Consider the following 19,434-nt stretch of genomic DNA (forward strand, 5'->3'; position numbering starts at 1 on the left):
GATTAAAATATTTTCTTCTACTGATACTCAGATTTTTCTCACACAACAAGACATAAACTCCTTATGTTTGTTTACTTGTGAATATTACTGAAAAATTGCAGTAATATAATGAAATGTATTTTTCTTGATAAATGTGTTCAAGTAATTTGAAGGTTGTGTCTATTTGAATGCAGTTTTATATAAGGTATTGCAGTAGTATAATGAAATGTATTTATTTTGATAAACATGTTCAAAGTATATGAAGGTCATGTTTATTTGAATGCAGTTTTATGTAGTGTTACACTAGTATGAATTGCAAGAAATGCCACCAAGATGCAGCATTTTATTTGTATTTTAAAATATTTTTATGGGAAAGTTTCACACCTTCTCTGCTTGCATTTGCGACTTCACTACAGGAACATCTTCCACATTCTTTCACTTACCACATGCTTGCCATATCTTTTAACATATTTAGTCCATGTATATATATATATAAAGCAGGTTTTAGAAACCATTCTTTCAGATTTAACATATTTAACTACAGTAATAGATAATGTCTCCTTGAGTAGGAACTACTATGAACATTTACAAATATTGTTTTTGTGACTGGTTAATGACATATATTTTAACTGACAATATCAACTGTGGACAGTAAGAAACTATTTGGTCATTGAAGGCTGCCTCTGCACACCCACCCCTAAAAAGAAAAGGTAAGCCTTTTCTTTAATTTTTAGGAAAAACAAGCCCCAATACATGCTGCAAGAGTGTCCTTACTGGGAAGTTGGAGCCATGCTTCCCCAGAAAATTTTAAAAACAGAAAAGGATGAAATAATAAAATTTCCTGGATTTTATGCCATGAAATAACTGCAAACAAAGTTTCAGTAAGGCCCAGAATGGCCAGGTTGTTAGGGTACTCTTAAACTGAGGGTTGTGGGTTTGAATCCCCATCATACCAAACATGCTTGCCCTTGCAGCTTAGGTGGGGTATTATAATGTGATGGACAATCCCACTATTCATTAGTGAAAGAGTATCCCATGAGTTTGAGGTGAGTGGTGATGACTGGCTGCCTTTTCTCTAGTTTTACACTGTTAAATTAGGGATAGTTAGCGCAGATAACCCTCATGTATCTTTGAATAAAATTAAGAAAAACAAAACTAAAACAAGTTCAGTATTCACACCAATCAACTCTGCACTTCCATTTGCCTCTTGTGTAATTGAAAAAGTTATCTGTGATATATACATATATATTTGTTGAAATGTTGTAAAATGGTTTGATTATCTCTTAAAATTGGTAAGCAGTAGAAGTGTTCTGAAATTGATAGTCTACCATGTGAATTCATAAAGATAGTGACTAAAAAAATCAGTTCTCTCTCATAAACTCTTGTAAGTTGTCAGTTTTCACTAATGCTGATGGCAACTTATTCCATCATCACTGTGATAAAAAGTATAACTGTCTGAACTATAGCTGAGCTTGCTTTTCCAAACTTTATATGCCCTCTAGGCTTAACATCTTTAGAATTTAACAGAAATAAATCGATGCCTTATCAATCACAAGGATAATTTTATGAGCTTCAATAAGATCACTTCTATCCTTCTTTTCTCAAAAGAAAATAAAATGAAAGATCTTAATCTATTTTTGTAAATTGATTCTTCTTTTGAAGAATATCTTCCACTTGTGAATGGTTAATGACATACATTTTAATTGACAACATCAACTGTGGACAGTAAGAAGCTGTTTGGTCATTCAAGGCTGCTTGTGCACACACAAAAGAGGAAAAGTTAAGCCTTTTCTTTACTTTTCATGTGTCTTCTGAACTCTTTGTAGCTAGTTGGTATCCTTATATATATAGGAGACTAAGATTGAACACAGTCCTTCAAGTAATGCCCATATAGAGTTTTGTCTCAGGAAATAATTGGTCTTTTTGACTTTTAATGAATATCAATACACATTTTAATAAAGGTGTATTTGAAATTCTGTTAACTTCCCTAATAGCAACCAGATAGTATTCTGATGACTTGAGCAATTTACCTACCACTAAACCAATACCCTTTTCTTCATTCTTGTTATTATAAGCATTTCTAAACACCATAATGATAATTTTCCACAATTTGTGCAGCTTATAAATTGATGTGTGCCATTGTGTAGTGTCTGAATACAGTTAAAAATACCCAAATTTAATGCAATCAGAAAACTAGTAATTTGATAATTATGTCTGTCTCTATAAGTGTTATTAATGTAAATAAGAAAAAGCAAAGGTTTATTAGTCCATTGAAATGCACTTGTAGTAATAAAGGTCTAGTTTAAGTGGATGTCATTTTTAAGTCATTTCTCTCATCCAGCCACATATTAATCCAATTAACTATTCTTCAGTCTATTTCCATACCCCTCTCAGTTTGATTTTCTAAAGTAATCTTGTGTGTGTGACATGTTATCAAAAGCCAAAAATAAAAAACTACCAGGTAAGTAAATCAAAATTTGTCGTCATTGATTCCACGTTGGCTCTCTTACAAGTTTTGTCATGGAACAATATACATGTGCAATATGTTAGCTAATGAAAAAATTGAATGATTAATAAAAGCTATGATGCCAGCTTACTTCACATGTGGAAGTATTTATTTTTAAGAAGAAATTTAATATTTAATTTTATGCAAAAATTAGAAATGGTTTACAAGAGTTTGATGTACAATTACACAATTTGTTATTGATGTGAAGCTTTTAATATAAATTGAATATTTCCTCTGTACTTCTGTATTTTAATTTAATCATACATATGTAAAGGTGTATTGACATAAGTGCAAGTCATTTTTCAAAAGATTGTATCATAAGAAGTTTATGACTAGGCTTGTGTTGTTACTCAACAGTTTTATAAAACTGACTAGCAACATTTGTATCTGTTACAGCTCTAATGTTCTTCTGCTTTCATACCAATAAGCTTTCATAATAGTGAAGATCACCATATGAGGTATTTTGAGACATTTTGGTAAGAAATTTATGATAATATATATAAAAAGAAGATTTAATAAGTAGATTACCATTATTCTTTACAGAGTAATTTTACAGGCTGACATAACTACAGAAAAGGGGATTATTTTTACATGTAAATTGGGGCTCATGTGGTATTTGATGATGAACTTTTGTATATTTATTGTGACACTAATAGGAAAAGTTCATTCTGAGAACAAACACAAGCTGATCATGAGTAGTAGAGTTGTATTTTGTGTGTTTTATCGGAGTTAAAACACATGCACGCATGTATCTTAGAATATGTGCATATAATAACAACAAAACAACAGACCTTTGAGGATAACCCTCTACTCTCTAAAATAACCAAACTAAATGATGCCTTTCATATCCTATTTAGTAGAGGTTTAAATAAAGTTAAACTTTCAGTGCATAAAAACATCTGCTTTTGCCTTTTTCTTGTCTTGCATGTACCAAGTTTTGAAGAGCTTTGTATAAAGTGATTATTCAGATGTAATCAGTTACTTGGGCTGTACATTAATTAGTTAGCAGCTACCATTAATTGTTTAGCTCTATTTGCCAGACAGGATTATAGCACACATGTACCCTGTAGCACATGAAGGAAGACTGATGCTGAGCAATCACTGCTGTGACATCTACTGTTTTAAATTACTAGAACGTGACATGGATGTGTGCAGTAGTCAGCTTGTACCTAATATCATAGTGGTTGGCTTGGAGAACTAAAGACTAGGTGTCACATAGTATGTACTGATAAAAAATACATGGGTGTAAGGTTGAGTTTTTAATGAATGGACAGAATTTTAATTTATCTTGCTACACATAAGGCACTTTGTGGAAGGTCACAACTTTGTCAATTTGAAACATTTGTTTTGGTGAATGGTAACAAGCTAGTCATGAATGGAGAATTGCAGCTTTGACTTTGTCTTGGCAAACTCTCATTCAGGTGAAGACAGTTGCTTTTAATTAGGATGCGAGCACAAGTATTCTGAGGATGTGCCTACTACAGAAATTGCCAACCAGTTTTTCTTATGCAACAGGCACAGGTGAACTGCAGCTCAGCAACAAAACTATTCAGTGTTCAAGGACAGAAGACTGCATGTGTGCTGTTGAAATGTGTGGGATAATTCCCATTAATGAGCACATAGTATTCTATGATATGCAGGAACAGAACCAACACATGGAACACACTGGCTTTTGTCTGGAAGGCATATTGCACTTGCTTGAACAGGGACCTATCTGTACACAGGTTTGAATCAGTGCTGATCTGTAACTATGAACATTTGTGTATTCAGCTAAATTTGTTATCAGTACAGTAACAGGTCTAAAGTTATACAAACCATTGCATTTGAAGACAAACATGAAACTTTAAGAGTATCTGAGGATATATAACAATAAAAATCGGAACTGAACATAGAGATGTGAACTTAGTGAATTGTTGATGTTTGTGTGAAACAGTAGCATATTTTCTAATGAATCTAAAACAGTAAATAGTTGTGACAGTGCTCACAGGAATAAGTGGTAAAGCTACATTCTGCAGTAAGTAACATGCACAAATATGCATGGTAACAAATAGGTTGAGTGACTGTATGTAAAAAAGCTGTTATGATGAACAGAACTGGACAGAATGTTCAAACCTAATGATTAGGTGTGACTGTGATAATTGCCTGTAGAATATTGTAATAGGCCTGATCGATTGTGAAAATGTACATTGTAGTTATAGTCATTCTGTTTTTAACACTGCTGTATATAAAGTCATGCAGAAACTAAGCTGTTTTTGTATTCATGAAACCTGTTTCAAATTTACTGATTAAGCCAATTTCATTTCAACAGTTTACTTTCACATCAGGTTCTTGAGAACCAAAATTACCTTTAAGCATTTTATGATGCACTTTCAGTAATCTTTTTTGGAAGCGAAGGTATCTGTATTTATTTTTTCATGATATCTGATGTTTTCTCAAATTTAAACCTGAGTCTAGCACATTATATGAGTGCTCTACCAACTGAATTAATGATTGCTAATAATGTACATGTTTTTAGCAGCTCAAACTGCTACAAATATATTTTTTATTTATTATGCAATTAGAGAAATTGTGTGATGTTGTTTTATGCTAATCTGATAAAAGGATAATTTCACTAGTTCTAACATATCCATAAATTATATAGTGTTTGTTATTATTTCTTATGTTTCTGTTGGAAATTTTAAGTAAGCTGCTGTACATTCTTTATGTTTGAACATACATGTAGCATTCTAGTTACAACATGCTCTATACTACTAATATTTGTTTTTACATTTACATAATATTTGTGTGAATCAGGTCAGTATACATTTCATGCTCCCAGGCATAATCTATATACAATTACATTGCAGTCAGTGCTAATTTTATTGAGGTGTACCATATTTTATGCCTTGTAAGACACTACATTGTAGAAGACACACCATAATTTTGGAAAGAAAATTCTAAGAAAAAGATATTTTTACTTAGCAACCAACACCTGGATACAGCCTTAACTTTTTTAACCTACTGAGTAAATACAGTTAAATTGATCATATTCTTCACAGTATATTGACAGTATTAGTTAAACTGAATGTTTTATAGTACTGAAATACTTGTTATTGGTAAGTAATGAGATTACAATCTGTATGAGAGGCCATTTTGAGTATACCATAAGCTAACCTAATGCCTTAACCCATCATTTTTGTCTTGGAAGACGTATGGGGATTTTTCAAGGTATTTTTTAAAGAAAAAGTGCATTTTACAAGACGTAAAACACAGTACTTTATGATGAGCTGATTTTATAATGCATACCAAAAATTCAACTTTGTCTTGAAAATATAAAAGTGTCAATACTCATACCAGTCATTCTGAGATACATTTTTATTTTAAATGGGTTTCTCGTCATCAAGAAATGAGCATGCAGTAATTCTCCACCAGTAGGAGTGCAGTATACAACCCTAGCACACATGATTTCCTCTGTAGTGTAGAGCAGAGTCATCACTTTCTGATTTGGTACTTGTGTGTAACATTGAGTTTTTTTTTGTTTTTTTTGCTTGTGACCTTTCCAGATTTAGGTGTTATTTAGTGGAAATGTCTAAAATGATGTTGTTTTGCAACACAATTTTGTTTGTTCTAGCCTACCAACTATATTGGTTTAGATTGTGTCTTTGTCTGTTGTGAGAGGTAACAGTTTTTATGCGGTAGGTAGTGTAGTCTTTCATGTGTTTGGAACCTTCATTTGACTCTGACATACCTCTTCTATGTTACTTGTTTGTGACAGAAGAGATTTTGCCAGTTTCTACCACCTACCTATGCCTCATACCCATATTGTCATGATCCTGCCTCAGCACTTTCTTTTTCTGGCTCCTTTCCCCTGCCTGTATTATTTTACTGGTAAGCTTGTATTTCTGGTGTCATATGTTGGGGGCTGCATGTCAGTGTTATGCCTTATCCTCACTGGTTTACTGTTGCCATTTGCCTTTCTCTTTCTCCAGTTTTCTCTTTTCTCTGTTACAAATTCTCGTTCTTCCTTTCTTTCCATTCACCACTTGTAGCCTAGAGTACTATCAGTTTTGGCTGTGACTTTCCAACAGGCTTGGGGCTAGTTGGGCTTGTTTCACAAGGTTTGTGGACTTTTGCTTTCTGTCTGTGGCCAGTTATTGAGTACTGGGATTTCTTTTGTTTTTTTATATCCTCCAAGGGACCTTGTTTCTTTTCATAATTGGTCCTTGGTAGTGTCAGTCTAAGTGGCTACAATCTGTATTTAATGGGTTTCTCATCATTTTCTAGGTTTTATTCCCATCTTTTAATGGTTTCCAGAAAATCTGTAGAGAGATGTCAAGTTTTACATCTTACATCTCGGTTGTTCTCTCATTTTTTTCTTCTTTCCTATGGAAAATATCTCACTCATTGGTAGTCTTTCCCAAAGGTCTTTGGATAACTAAGGTGGACACTTCAGATGCTTTTTTTCTTTTCAACAATACTTATAGTGCCATCATTTCCTTGTGTTGTCCCTTGTTTCTCTTCCCTCAATTTTAGCTGTGGACACATTCTGTTAGGACTGGTACAATGTTTTTTTTACATGCTTTCTCAGTTGTGTTTCCCTCCATTCTGGTCACTCCATGTTGAGTCTTTCTGATAACTTCTTACTGGGTGGCTCAGTCATAGTTTACTCAATTGCTTCCTCTCCCGTCCTTTCCTCTTTTTCATCTACTTCTGTCACTCTCCCTACTCTTTCATCCTCACTCCTCCCTCACTCATTTAGCAGTGTCATTCTTTAACTTCATCTTTGTGTTTGGTCTAACCTGTTGTGAGATGTTCTCTAGTGGTGGAGAGTTTTTCATACTCATTTGCATGCTACAATGCAGCCATACCACTTATAAACACATGATGTTAAGTGAGTGACTTAAGGCTAATGGTGAACAAAAATTTGTACATATAGAGCAGCTCAAATCAAAGAAAGCTATTATGTGAGAGGCAGTAGATATTTATCAGAAACATGTTTTCTGTGTAAGAAAAGGTTAAATTTAGTAAGTTATTTGTTTAATTTTACATTGAACTTCAAATATTTTCTTGCCCAGTTTTTAACACTCAAGATGATAAATCTTGGTAAAGTGTAAATAAATTAGAAAATGAAAACAGAAAATTGTTTTTTATAGATTTTTCTTTTTTTTTAGGTTACTTAGTGTTTATATAACATGATCAATGAGAATGGTTGTTATAAGAAAATGCTTCCTTGAATAATGGAAACCAAAAAAATTCTACTGTTCATCTAATATGTTTTTGAAATAAACTATGACTGAAGAAGAAAAGAAGGAAATATTTTCTTTAGAACAGCTAAAAGCTGCTCTTGCTCCTCTTGCTTCATTAGAAGATTTGGCATCAGATGAACTTGAAAGTCCTTTAAGTTCTAAGGGAAAAGAGAACTATTCTGACTTCGACAGTGAGGATTACTTAATTCAGTCAACAGAGTACATAGATGTTTGCCAAGCTATTCCAGCCAGATTAGACTTGAGGTCTCTTCCATGCATTTCTTCTTCATCTGACCTTGTTACCCCTGTGCTTGACAAACATTTTGAAAGTGATGTTGACTCTCAGGATACATTAACTCCTTGTGAGGAAGCCAAAAGCCAAACTCCAAGCAGTATCAGAACAGGATCATTTTCCTCATTACCAAAAGCTAAAAAATTGGAGCAAGTAGGAGACACAAGGAAAAATGGATCAGCTGATTCAATACTCTCAGGTTATTCAGGAAAGTTTTATAAAAGGAAAACGTCTTGGACTGATGTATTTCGAAGTCATATCCGAAGTCAGAGTCATTCACCTCAGGGTTCACCTAAAGCTCACTGTAGTTTATTCTCCAGTGTTACAGATGAAAAGAATTCAAAAAGGAAAGAAAAAGGAAGTTTTTTTTCATTATTTAGTTTTAGAAGTAGAAAGTCTTCAAAAAGCAAAAAATCTTCTCCAGTTTTTAAACGTTCCCAGTCACCATTACCTGTAGTGTGTGTAGGAAACATGGATACACTGATTTCTATTCCAAAAGCAGTTTATTTAAAAAGTGAACCAGAAGTTATTTCCACTGCAGAAACTGTATTTATAAACCAAAACACTGAACACTCCAAAACTGGAATGAAAAAAATTAACCTCAATGAATTTGAAATGGATATGTGCAATGGTTTTGAGTCTGAACTAAAAAAGCAAGAAATTGAATCCAAAGAAAAAATAGAAAATGTAGAGAAAGAGCTGGCCTTAGAATATAAGTTTGTTAATTCTCTTATGCCAAGAAATGTTGAACCACAAATTAACAGTGTACAAGAACTAGAAAATAAAGGCTTATTGACTGAACTAGAACATGTGTTTATTACTGACTCCCATGCTTCTTCTGAATCTGAAATAGACTATGATAATGTAAACAAACATCATTTAAAAAGAAGAGAGAGTGAAGATGATTATGAAGCTGAAACACTTCTTACACAAGAGTCTTTGGATGATGATGATTTAACTTCATCTGATTTTCAGATTCCTGTTTCTCGGGTAAAAAGTGAACTCTTTAAGTTACCTACTAGAAAACAGCGTCTTGAAATAAGCACCATTCCAGTTGAAAGACCTAGAAGTACAACCCCATTAAATATTGCTCCTTTAGAAGCCTTTATTCAATCAGCTTCACCTGATGTACATGTTGAAAAAATTCATCTTTCTCTTCCTGGTGAAGAATTTAGTTTTAAATTGAAAAGTACTAAAAATGCAACACATAAAAATTGGGTAGATTTTTGTGAAAAAGGACTACAGAGCCCAAGAACTCTAAAAAAATTACAGAAGGATAGTAAATTAAAGGGTCATGGTGAAAATATCTCAACACGAAATTATTTGTATAATGATAATTTTGGAACTCAGGAAGCTGACTGTGAACTGACTATGAGACCAGAATTGTATGATGCAGAAAAAAACACATCAGCTTCTGAGAGTGCTTGGATGATTTCTGAGCCTCAAATTGGTAATTGTATTCAGAGAAAATTCAGTGATGCTGCATTTTCTGATGTGGAAAATCTTGAAAGCATTGATTGTGCATCATCAGAATCAAAAAAAAGCAAGTGTGATGATTCTTCAATTCAGCTTTATGCAGCTGAAAATTATATGACCTCAAGATATGAGAAAGATACGCAATTAAAAACCAGCATATTTTCTCCGTGTGATTGCTCTTCGTGTGGCTTTGATCACAATTACATACTTGGTTATTTGAAACATAGTCCACCATCAGCTACAGAAATTGAAGTTGTTACAACTGAAAATACATCTGATAGTTTTGATTCAGTGAAGACATGTTCTTGTGAATGTCATTTTAGAGATGAAAGACTATTTTCATCTATATTGAGTGAGGATAATAACTTAGGGCTCTCTAATAATGAAGTTCAAGAACAGCCAGCTATCAAAGAAGAGAGTGAATTTCAGTCTTGAAAGCTGATAAACACTAATTATTTAGGTGAGTCTCTAATTATTTATTATATCGTGTCAGTGAATGAACATGTAGGTTATTGTATAAATTTTATTTTTGAACATTCTACTCACCTCTCCACAAAATAGATAGTAATACATTGTCAAAGTTTTAATGCATACTACAAACCTTTAAATAAAATTCCTTCCTTTACATGTAATAATGTGTTTAGTCTGCTGAAGAGGAGAAGTCTTGAGAACACAGATATGTCCTCAAGATGTTTACAGTTCGTTGGAAATGTAACTACATGATATATTCCATTTACTCAACTATTGTTTCTTTTGTCAACTAATAGGAAGGTACTTATGCTCAGGAACTCTGCTTTCTTGTTCTCAAGCTACTCTTTTAGGTTTGTGACAACAGCATTCAGTTGTCAGTGCTATTGACGTAGTTTTAAATTTAGTGTCGGGTTGACTGTCTGGCTAGAATTGAATCCTATTAGAGTGGTTCAGCCATACCATGGTGTTTTTGTGGCATGCTCATACTTTGGAAATTTTTATCATTGCACTTGTCACTTCTCTTTACACCAGTATGTGTGTTTGTTTTCTCATAGCAAAGCCACTTCAGGCTATCTGCTGTGTCCACTGAGGGGAATCGAACCCCTGATTTTAGCATTGTAAATCTGTAGACTTACTGCTGCTTTACACTGTTCCAGACTCTGTGTTCCTGTTGATAGTTTTGTCTCTCTGAATCAGGATTGTTCTACTCTCTGTTTGTGTGTTTATCCCTCTCTTTGATAACTTGCCAGTGTGCTGTCCTTAAATCACATACCCATTGCTGAGTTAATCTCATTTTTCCTCTTTGGTCAAATCAGTCTTGGTTTTTGCTTTTCCACCTCATTGTGATCCTGAAAACTGTCTCTTCCATACTGAAAGTTCCTTGTATATTAGTCTTAGATACCCCTTTTTTACCACAATATTCTATGTCTTTGTATTCATATGTGGCTTTTTTTTTTAGTCCTTTGCAAGGCAGGCAAGTTTTCTCTGAGACTGTGGCACATTTTATTGGTTGCCAGTCTTGTTTATCTGTGTAAGTAAATGTTGTCCAATTGATGTTGGCCCAACTGCTTCTCTGCCTTGTTTGACCAACTATTTTTTTTTAATCACTTCCTTTTTTATTTTGCACTCCACAAATGGTCTATTCAACAGTAGGATAACTAACCAGTAACAAAATTGCTTTATCAGTGACCCTCCTCTTTTTTTTGTTGATTATTCTCTTGTTTTTTTTCTCCAGTTTTTACAAACCTTTTCAAGGCTATTCTACTCTTATGTTGTTTTCATTGTTTGTTTATTCTACTGGACTAGAACCTTTTCTTAGTTATCTTTCTTGTAAAATGTATTTTCTCTCCTTCTCGCTCTATTTCTGGACTGATCCTTCTTTCTCAAGACTTGTGTTACACAGAAGGGTGGCCATATATTCTTTCTTATTATCTTCCCTTCAGTATTTCCTCTGTAGAGTATTTCAGACTTGATGTTCTCCTTTGTCCGATACAGAAAGTATGCTATTACTTTGCTTTTGCAACTACCCTTAGAAGCAATCAAAATCATATTTCTCTGAAGTGTTCCATTGACTCTTATGCATATAGTAGCTATTTCTTACATGCCTGCTGTTGAGATTCTGTGCACCCCACTAGTCTTGAACTATCTCTCACCCGCATCATGTGCTTTTGACATAGACTTTGCTGGTACATGAGATAATCATCACGTGGCAATAGCTCTTCACCAGTAGTAGGGAAACACATTCTCATGTGTTTAATTTTACTCTTCAATTTTAAAAGATTTTGTATGACCTTCATAATTGATGTGATTTAGTAATATTTAATATCACAGTGCATGCCTCTTCATTTTTGATTTTCGTAAGATTTATAATTTCTTTCTTCTGTTCATTTTTGAAGAATAGCAAGCTGTGTTGGGATTATCTTTCATATTATTTTTGAGCTGTGCTAACAGAAATTATTCAATACCCTTGCCAATACTTCAAATAGTTCTGTGCCTTAACTCGTTTCTGAACATTTCTATATGGAATTTCTAGGCCTATGATCGATTACCTTGTCAGGCAACAAGTCTTTCTTTTAAAGTTCTCCTTATTCTTTGAACTTGTATGTAACAGTAAATATAGGGCCATTTCTGAGCATTTCTGGACTTAGAACTATCAAATTTCTGTGGTCCTGTTCTCTTGAGGTTCTAGTTCTGATCATGAAACTAAAGTTTTACCTGGAATGAAATTATAATTACTTGCAGAACTAGACTTACCATGCAACATAATGCCTATCAACTTCTCACAGCTGGAGCTTCTTTGTAGAAGATTTTACCACCAATTTTTACCATTTATGGATTTTGCCTGCTTTTCCAGTTTTTTATGTTACTATCTGGTTTTATAAGTTGTTTAGAAAAATCTCATTCCTCCTTCCCTCCTTTTTATTCTGTCATTCTTTTCAGGTTTGTTTCATGCTTTATCTTTCTCTTGTGTCCTGTGTTTCTTCACTGCTTTCGTTCCATTCTTTTAAGCTGTACTTTATTCTTTTTTCCCTTCACCTGAGATTTTTTTCTCAGCATCATTCACACTTTCTCTACCTCATTCTCTTTGTTTCCGTTATTTCTGTAACATGCACTATAGTTAATTTTTCTTCTGCTTTCTTGGATTCTCAATCCCTGGAATCCCTTCTGACTGCTTGGGGGTTGATTTTCTGTCTGCAGTGTTTCTTATCAAGAGCTCACTTCTCCCATCTTTGCTTTCTCCTTTCTATTTGTTTTTTTTTAATTTCATACCTGAAGCCCTTTTATCTCTGATCCAGGTAGTTTATTGGGATATCTCTGGTCATCATTTTTTCTTACTTAGGTCTGGGTCTTCCCTCCTCACATGGTTTCTGTGGTTGAGATCTATTTAGACATGGCACTTTTTCTCTGTCTTTCACTTTCAGGTCTTGGGGGGCACTTGTTTTCTTCTTTCAGGTTTTGTCTCATTCACTATTCACTTTTTTCCATTTTTCCTCTTTCCTTTTCACCTACCTTCTAACCTTGAGCAGTTCCATCATTTTGAGGACACAGTATTTGAACTTTTGATTGTGAATACTATAAAGAGAATCAGTCACTTGATTCTTTCTGGGTTACTACTCTCACCCCTTCTTTGTCCTCATGAATTCTGTGAACTGACATATCTTCTTTATACTTCTTTTATGAACCACTTCTGAGAAAGGGTTTCTTTCTCTTAATTGGTTGATTTACTCTTGCTTTTAGATGTAGACAGTTCATGTTTTAAAGTATTTTTTTTGCAAAATAATAATACCATAATCGTGATGTTTCCTCTGGTTTTCCATCATGATTTGGTATACCAGTTTTGAGCTCTGTACATTGACATGGCTTTTGCTTTTTGTGTCTTCAGCTAGGTCATTAGGGCTTTTGTTCACCACATACACAGTTTGGTCCTTTGTTTTCATATCTTTCTGTACATTTGGCTGCTTTTCGCTTCTACTTTGTAACCTCTTATACAGTCACATCTCTTCTCCTGCTCTTTTCTGAGGGGTTTTTGGAATGGCTGGTCTTAATTTCTGGTTGTATCTGACTCTATATGTGATTCACCTTAGAGTCCTTTACTATTTGCACTTCATTGTGCTCCTCCTTCCCTTTTTGTCTACAAGTTATGGGTTGTTTGGCCATTCAACTCTTTTTGTCCCTAATTCCATATCTGGCTACTTAGGTTGTAGATCCACTCAGCCGGATTGGTCTCTCTCTTTATTTTTCCTCCATGTGTTTTTTGCTGTCTGCCTTCATTCACATATCTCGGCATGTTCCATGATACTGCTTTTTGAGTCTTGTTAGTAGCATGTTATTGGTAAACTCTGTTTTTGTTTCATCTTCTCCACTGATTGGCATTTTGGGCACCTCTTCTTCTTCTGCAATCAAGATTTCTTTTTCTCCAATCCTCTACATTATGATTTCATCAAGAAGTGTTTTCCTTTCATTGTCATATTTGGGATTGATCATTTCTTACTTGATGAGCAGTTTATAATATTGTGTTGCCCATTTTTATAATACTTGAGTTACCACTTAGCTTTATCTGCTTCCCAATACAAATTGGAGGCAGTTGAAATTATGCTTTGCCAGAGCAAAGCATAATAGGTATAGTCTTCACTTTTAATTAGTTACATATCTGTCAAATAAAAAAATCAGACCTCTCTTGCAATATCTCCCTATTAGTTCTCCTTTTCAGAACTTGCCAATAGTTTTCTCTGACTTTTAATCCTATATTATGTATAATCAATAGACAACCAAAGGCTACATCTTTGAAATGGCATATTGTTCTACAGTCCTTTTTCTCAGTAAACAGTGTTTGGCTTTGCTTAATATCTAACAGTGTTTGTGGCATAGTTTGAAAGCCAGAAAAATTGTGATATGACATATTCTACTTTTCCAGGTTATTATTCTGTTCTCTTTCAAGCATTATTTAATTATATAAATAATTATTTAGTGCACTTGTGCCATTAGTATAAAAAAGTAGGGTTAAATGGAATACCTGTTATTGTAAAATATATCTGGTTGACTTGTGGCATTCAGGAGGACAAGATGTTCTCTAAAGTTGTAGTGCACATCTTGTTATACACATTTACATTTGCTCTATGTATGTAGGATTAAATTTTTTGAAGGGATGAGCAAGAAAATCTGGAAGAGAGGTCAATTTCCCTTTGTCCTTCCTGTACTGCTATCACTGCTCACTAGATTTGCTTGTTTGAAGTGTTAGTTATATGAAAGTGATATCTGTGATATTCAATGGTTATCTTGAATATCTTTTGTTAGAGGCTTGTAATCTGATATTGATGGTATATGTATCACAGAATCATTACTGCATGTATATTATCAGAAATTAGCCATGAAAGATAACTAAGATCTCAACAGAAGTGATTGTGAAGTGTTGTATTTTAAAAGAAACCTAACAATGACAAATCCTTTATTGATATTAAAACTTTCAATTTGTCATTTTCTAGTAAAAAGTTAAGTTTATTTTTTATATTTTATATCCTGACATTAAACTATGCAAAGTGTATAGAGTCTATTAATATTTTGGAGTCTGGACCATTTATTTTGCATTTTTTTAAAATGCAAAAATTAATTTTATGAGATTATGTTATAAAAGGAGAAGAAAGATGTACAGTCTTGTTCAACAGTTTCCAGTGAACAATAGCAAAAGATGAAGTTTATCAAAAGCAAAACACAAAACTAGCTTCATGTTTTAGAAAAATTCTAAGAATAGTTTAGTGAACTTAGTTTGAAGGTATGTTATTGCTTTGATACAATATATATAATGAACTCTTTACATTTTTACTAATAAAATATGTTAAGTTACAAATCTGAAAATTGGGAGTTGAAAAAAGTTTCTATACTTCATCTTTTTAAAACTGCTAAAATGAATAGATGTTGGATAGTATCAGGTTTTAATTTCTTTAGAACCACTGGTATGCAACTAGTTTCTGCTGTACATTACCATGATATTACCAACACTACTACTTTTACAGCATTTTACACTCAACTTTGAAGGTACTGTAAAGAAACATAACTACTAGTAACATAGAGCTGATGACTTTCTTTCACTTGGATTTCTAAATCAAGATAAATGACCATATAGGAAGTGAATATGTTCATTGAAAGGACAAGTTGGTAAATTGTTTTCTCAAAAAATACCAGATGCGGTCTGTAGAAAAGCATTCAAACAAATTTAGTACTTACTAAGTAGTGTTGAAAATGTAGTACTGTGGAATTAATTATCAAATCAAAGTTAAATAAAAACCAACTAAAGAGATGACAACATCTATGGATTATTTACATTTGCTTGATCTACTTCCACAGTGTCCAAACATTTGGCCTTCATCATTACAGAAGTTGTTACTGGTTGTGTATTCCAATAGAAAAGATCAACTTCAGAAGTAAACTCTAAGCTGTAAGTTTTCACTTCATGATAGGAAACTTCCTACAATTCTCACAGAATCTGTAGTAGGTACATGTATTATCCACACAGTTTCCTCTAGATTCTCTTGTCCTCTGTTCAGTGATGTGTCTAAAACTTTTAGAAGAGTTCCCACCGTAACCTCATAGTGATTCTAGTAAAGAGGAAGACCACTGAAGAAATGTTCTTTGGCAGTTTTGGGAAAATGTTGTTGTGCAGACATGAAATGAACAAGAAGACACTAATCCTTTTCAAGAACCTTTTGGTAGGTGCACTACTGCTCAATATACTTGTATGGTATTAAGGACCAGTTTTAATTGTTTACCTTAATTATACTTTAGACAAAAGTTATTTTCCTCTATAAGATAAATGATTTCAAGATGTGATTTGTTTAATACTATTAAAAAGAACACTAGAGGTTTGAATATTCACCTGTTTAGGTTTAGCTGCAACAGTTGTAGAAAGAGTTGATTTTTATGTTAAACTTTAATGCTACTTATAGATATTTTGAAAATGTGAATGAGCTGAAAGTAGATTTCTGTAACAGAGAACTCAATATACAGTACTGCATCAGGAACTTTTAGCAGAGAAATTGTTATAGTAATCTGTTACCTTTTTAATGAATAAGGATTATTGAAAGATCACTGTATTTCTGATAATTATAAGGTATTGTAATAATAATTTTTCTTAAGAGTAACAGTTATGGTGATATTGATACATTTATTAAGGTATCAGTTACATTGATATCTATATATTAGTTAAAGTTAACAGTTATATTGATAGATTTGTTATGACTAATAACAGTTATGTTGATGTTGGCTTTAACTATCACGATTTTAATAATTTTATTTTTATTAAGGTTAACACTGTTATTGCCTTGATGCTATATCTTTACTAAACCTAACAGTTATGAACAAAGTTCCACCTTTATTAAGGTTAAATATTTACATTAATATTGATGTCTTTGCTGTCAGTAATAGTTAAATTATATTAATATTTTTGCTGAGGTTAAAGGTTGTGTTAATATTAATACAATAATACTGTTGCTCTAATCTTAATTGTGTTCTTTTTTTTCACATAAATATTGTTGATTTAAATGATAAAAGTTATATTTTGGTTATATCTTGCTTCAATAGTTTTATTTCCCATAAGATGAAGAACAAGTCTGTTAAAATGACAGTCATGTTACAATCCTTTTTGTTCATTTATTTTAATTTTAAGTGTTGTATTTTTATAAGAATTTTAAACACCCTTGAAAATTTTAGGTAGCATGCATTTCTGAATACTTGAACTTAAAATGTGAGTTGTTTATGTAGATCAGTAAAATTTTTTCATGCTTTATCATTTTAAGTTCATATAATTTTAATTCTGCAGCTAATCTTCTAAAGGAAGTTAAGTTTTTGTTATTTATAAAAATCCTTTTTTTTTTAATGAAGTAGAGAACATTGGTCACTCTTTGATTTTGCATGTTTCTAAGAGCCTGACATTTACAAAAGTGAAGAAATCTCTTTGTATCTCAGAGAAGAAGTAATTAAATTTATTTCCACTCATTGTTTTCAGAAAATATTTGCTAATTTCCTTAAGAGTATACGTGTTGGTTATACTTCAGTTTAAGGAGTTGATAGTATCCAATATAGTAGTTAAGTAATTTCTTAGTGAATTACGTTTATGATTTTGACAATAAAAATGAAGGAGAAATTCAAAAATATTGACCATACATGAATTTATGTTCACTGTATGTAGTAAAGAAACAAAAGTTATAGGAAGCTCATAAATAGCATTGCATTAGTATCTCCTGTAATGTGAAAATATGTGTTAAGTTTATTAATATAATGTCAACAGATGTATACGAGTACTTGAATTGCTTATTCATCATTTAACTAACTGCCTAACATCAATATAATTTTAAATGTATCTACGGTATGTCAAATATTTTTATTGTCTGAATTATAAGTATTTTGTTAAAAGTTATTTTGAAAGAAAATAAATTACTGACTTATATGTATATAATACAACAGTTTATTAATTATATAAAATAAAGGTAAGCTTAATTCTTACCATATCTCACACTAGAGCTATTACATCTGATCTCTCATATACCTCCCCTGATAATTAACATTGTTCACAAACATTGGGGTGAGGGTGTAGAGTCACTCTTGATTAAGGCTGTCTGTGACCTTATCCATAGTCTTCTTGGCATGTTTTCACTTTTGTCTTGGATTTTCCCTAATTATGAGGTTTATTATGCAGGTTGTTTCAGCCTTTTTCATGGTCGTGGGGGTCGAGCATATGCAGATTTTGGATGACACATTTTTGGTTCACTGGCATTAGGCCATCCTGTGTGTTTCTGGGGTCTTTTGATAGGTTTACTCCAAGATTTGAGATGAAGATGGTATAGGTCCTCATCCTACCTTTGCAAGGATATTGGTACACTGCATGTGAGATTTTAAATGTAATTGACTTGACAAGTCCACGCCATTGCACCCTAGTCACTGTACACCTTGAGGAACATCATTTCTTACTCATGATCAATCATGGGATTGAGTGATTGCACCATTCTCTATCATATAGATGTACTCCCTTCTAGTTCCACCATATCTGGTTATCCTGACCTTATCAATTTTTATGGTGAAGAGATATCCAAATCACAAGTTTTGCAGCATCCATCCTCAGTCTTTGTGACCTGTTCTTCTCAATTAGGGTGTGTCCTTTTGATACTTTTGAGGGACACCTGTGCTTCTCTTGCACCAGTATATCCTCCAGTTTAGTGTGGAATTCAAGCTAATCTTGTGAGTGAAGGGAGAGTACCATATCAGATGTGATAATTTTTTGAATTAAAAATGTAATTCCAACAGATTCTTCACACATTTTACATTTTCCACCCTCCATCCCCACTATCTTTCAGTGTTCACTTTTTATGCCAAACTTCAAAATGACAGTTTGGTGGTTGTGCATGGAGGGAGTCACATGATAATAGTGCTCTCCTATTTGTAGAGAGATGGTGAATAGTGATTTACATGAGAGACATGTTGAAATCTTTCAAACAGGAAAGGTTGAAAGCTTGTCACATGCATTAAAAAAGTTAACAAATAGAGGGCAGCTAAACAAAAAAAATCTAATCTTGTGAGTAGAGTGAAGTAATAAATTTGAAATATATTTTGAGTCAGAAAAATTATAACATCAAATTTACAACATTTCTGAGAAGTGCAAAATTTGATGTAAGTTTCTCATAGTATAGGTATTACTCAGGCTGAACTATAACCTAGAAAATGAATCTCAGTTGCCACACCCACCTATCACATCTTTCATAAATTACCAATAGTTATTTCTAATCTTTTGTGTTATAATATATGTAACAAAGAGAAAGCTAAAGTTTTAAACTATCAGCTAATGTATTATATTACATTGTTTTCTGTACTTATAATTATCAATCTCTGGATTTTCAGTTTCAAGTTTGTTTTCACAGAATCACATCAACTAACTTAGCAGAATTTTTTAAAGGCTATTGTCACGTAATTAGAAAACCAGATAGATCATAATAGCCATA

The 19,434-nt window shown here is 32.9% G+C and overlaps 1 protein-coding gene across 6 annotated transcripts in view; it reads left to right on the forward strand.

The window, feature by feature from the left end:
- The window catches only part of LOC143222920 (uncharacterized), a 30,347-nt gene that overhangs the window by 2,310 nt on the left and 8,603 nt on the right, over window positions 1-19,434 (forward strand). For 2 of the 6 annotated variants that reach the window (XM_076450110.1, XM_076450113.1), the window contains exons 1-3: window positions 2,713-2,961; window positions 7,636-9,938; window positions 15,791-16,152. In XM_076450110.1, the coding sequence (XP_076306225.1) occupies window positions 7,754-9,913 (2,160 nt within the window). In that variant the 5' untranslated portion in view covers window positions 2,713-2,961; window positions 7,636-7,753 and the 3' untranslated portion in view covers window positions 9,914-9,938; window positions 15,791-16,152. Of the gene's footprint in view, window positions 1-2,710; window positions 2,962-7,635; window positions 9,939-15,790; window positions 16,153-19,434 lie in introns of those variants that run through there. The other 4 variants (XM_076450115.1, XM_076450111.1, XM_076450112.1 and 1 more) reach the window with 4 other exon arrangements.

This window comes from Tachypleus tridentatus, chromosome 8, assembly GCF_004210375.1.
Source record: "Tachypleus tridentatus isolate NWPU-2018 chromosome 8, ASM421037v1, whole genome shotgun sequence".
Lineage (NCBI taxonomy): Eukaryota > Metazoa > Arthropoda > Merostomata > Xiphosura > Limulidae > Tachypleus > Tachypleus tridentatus.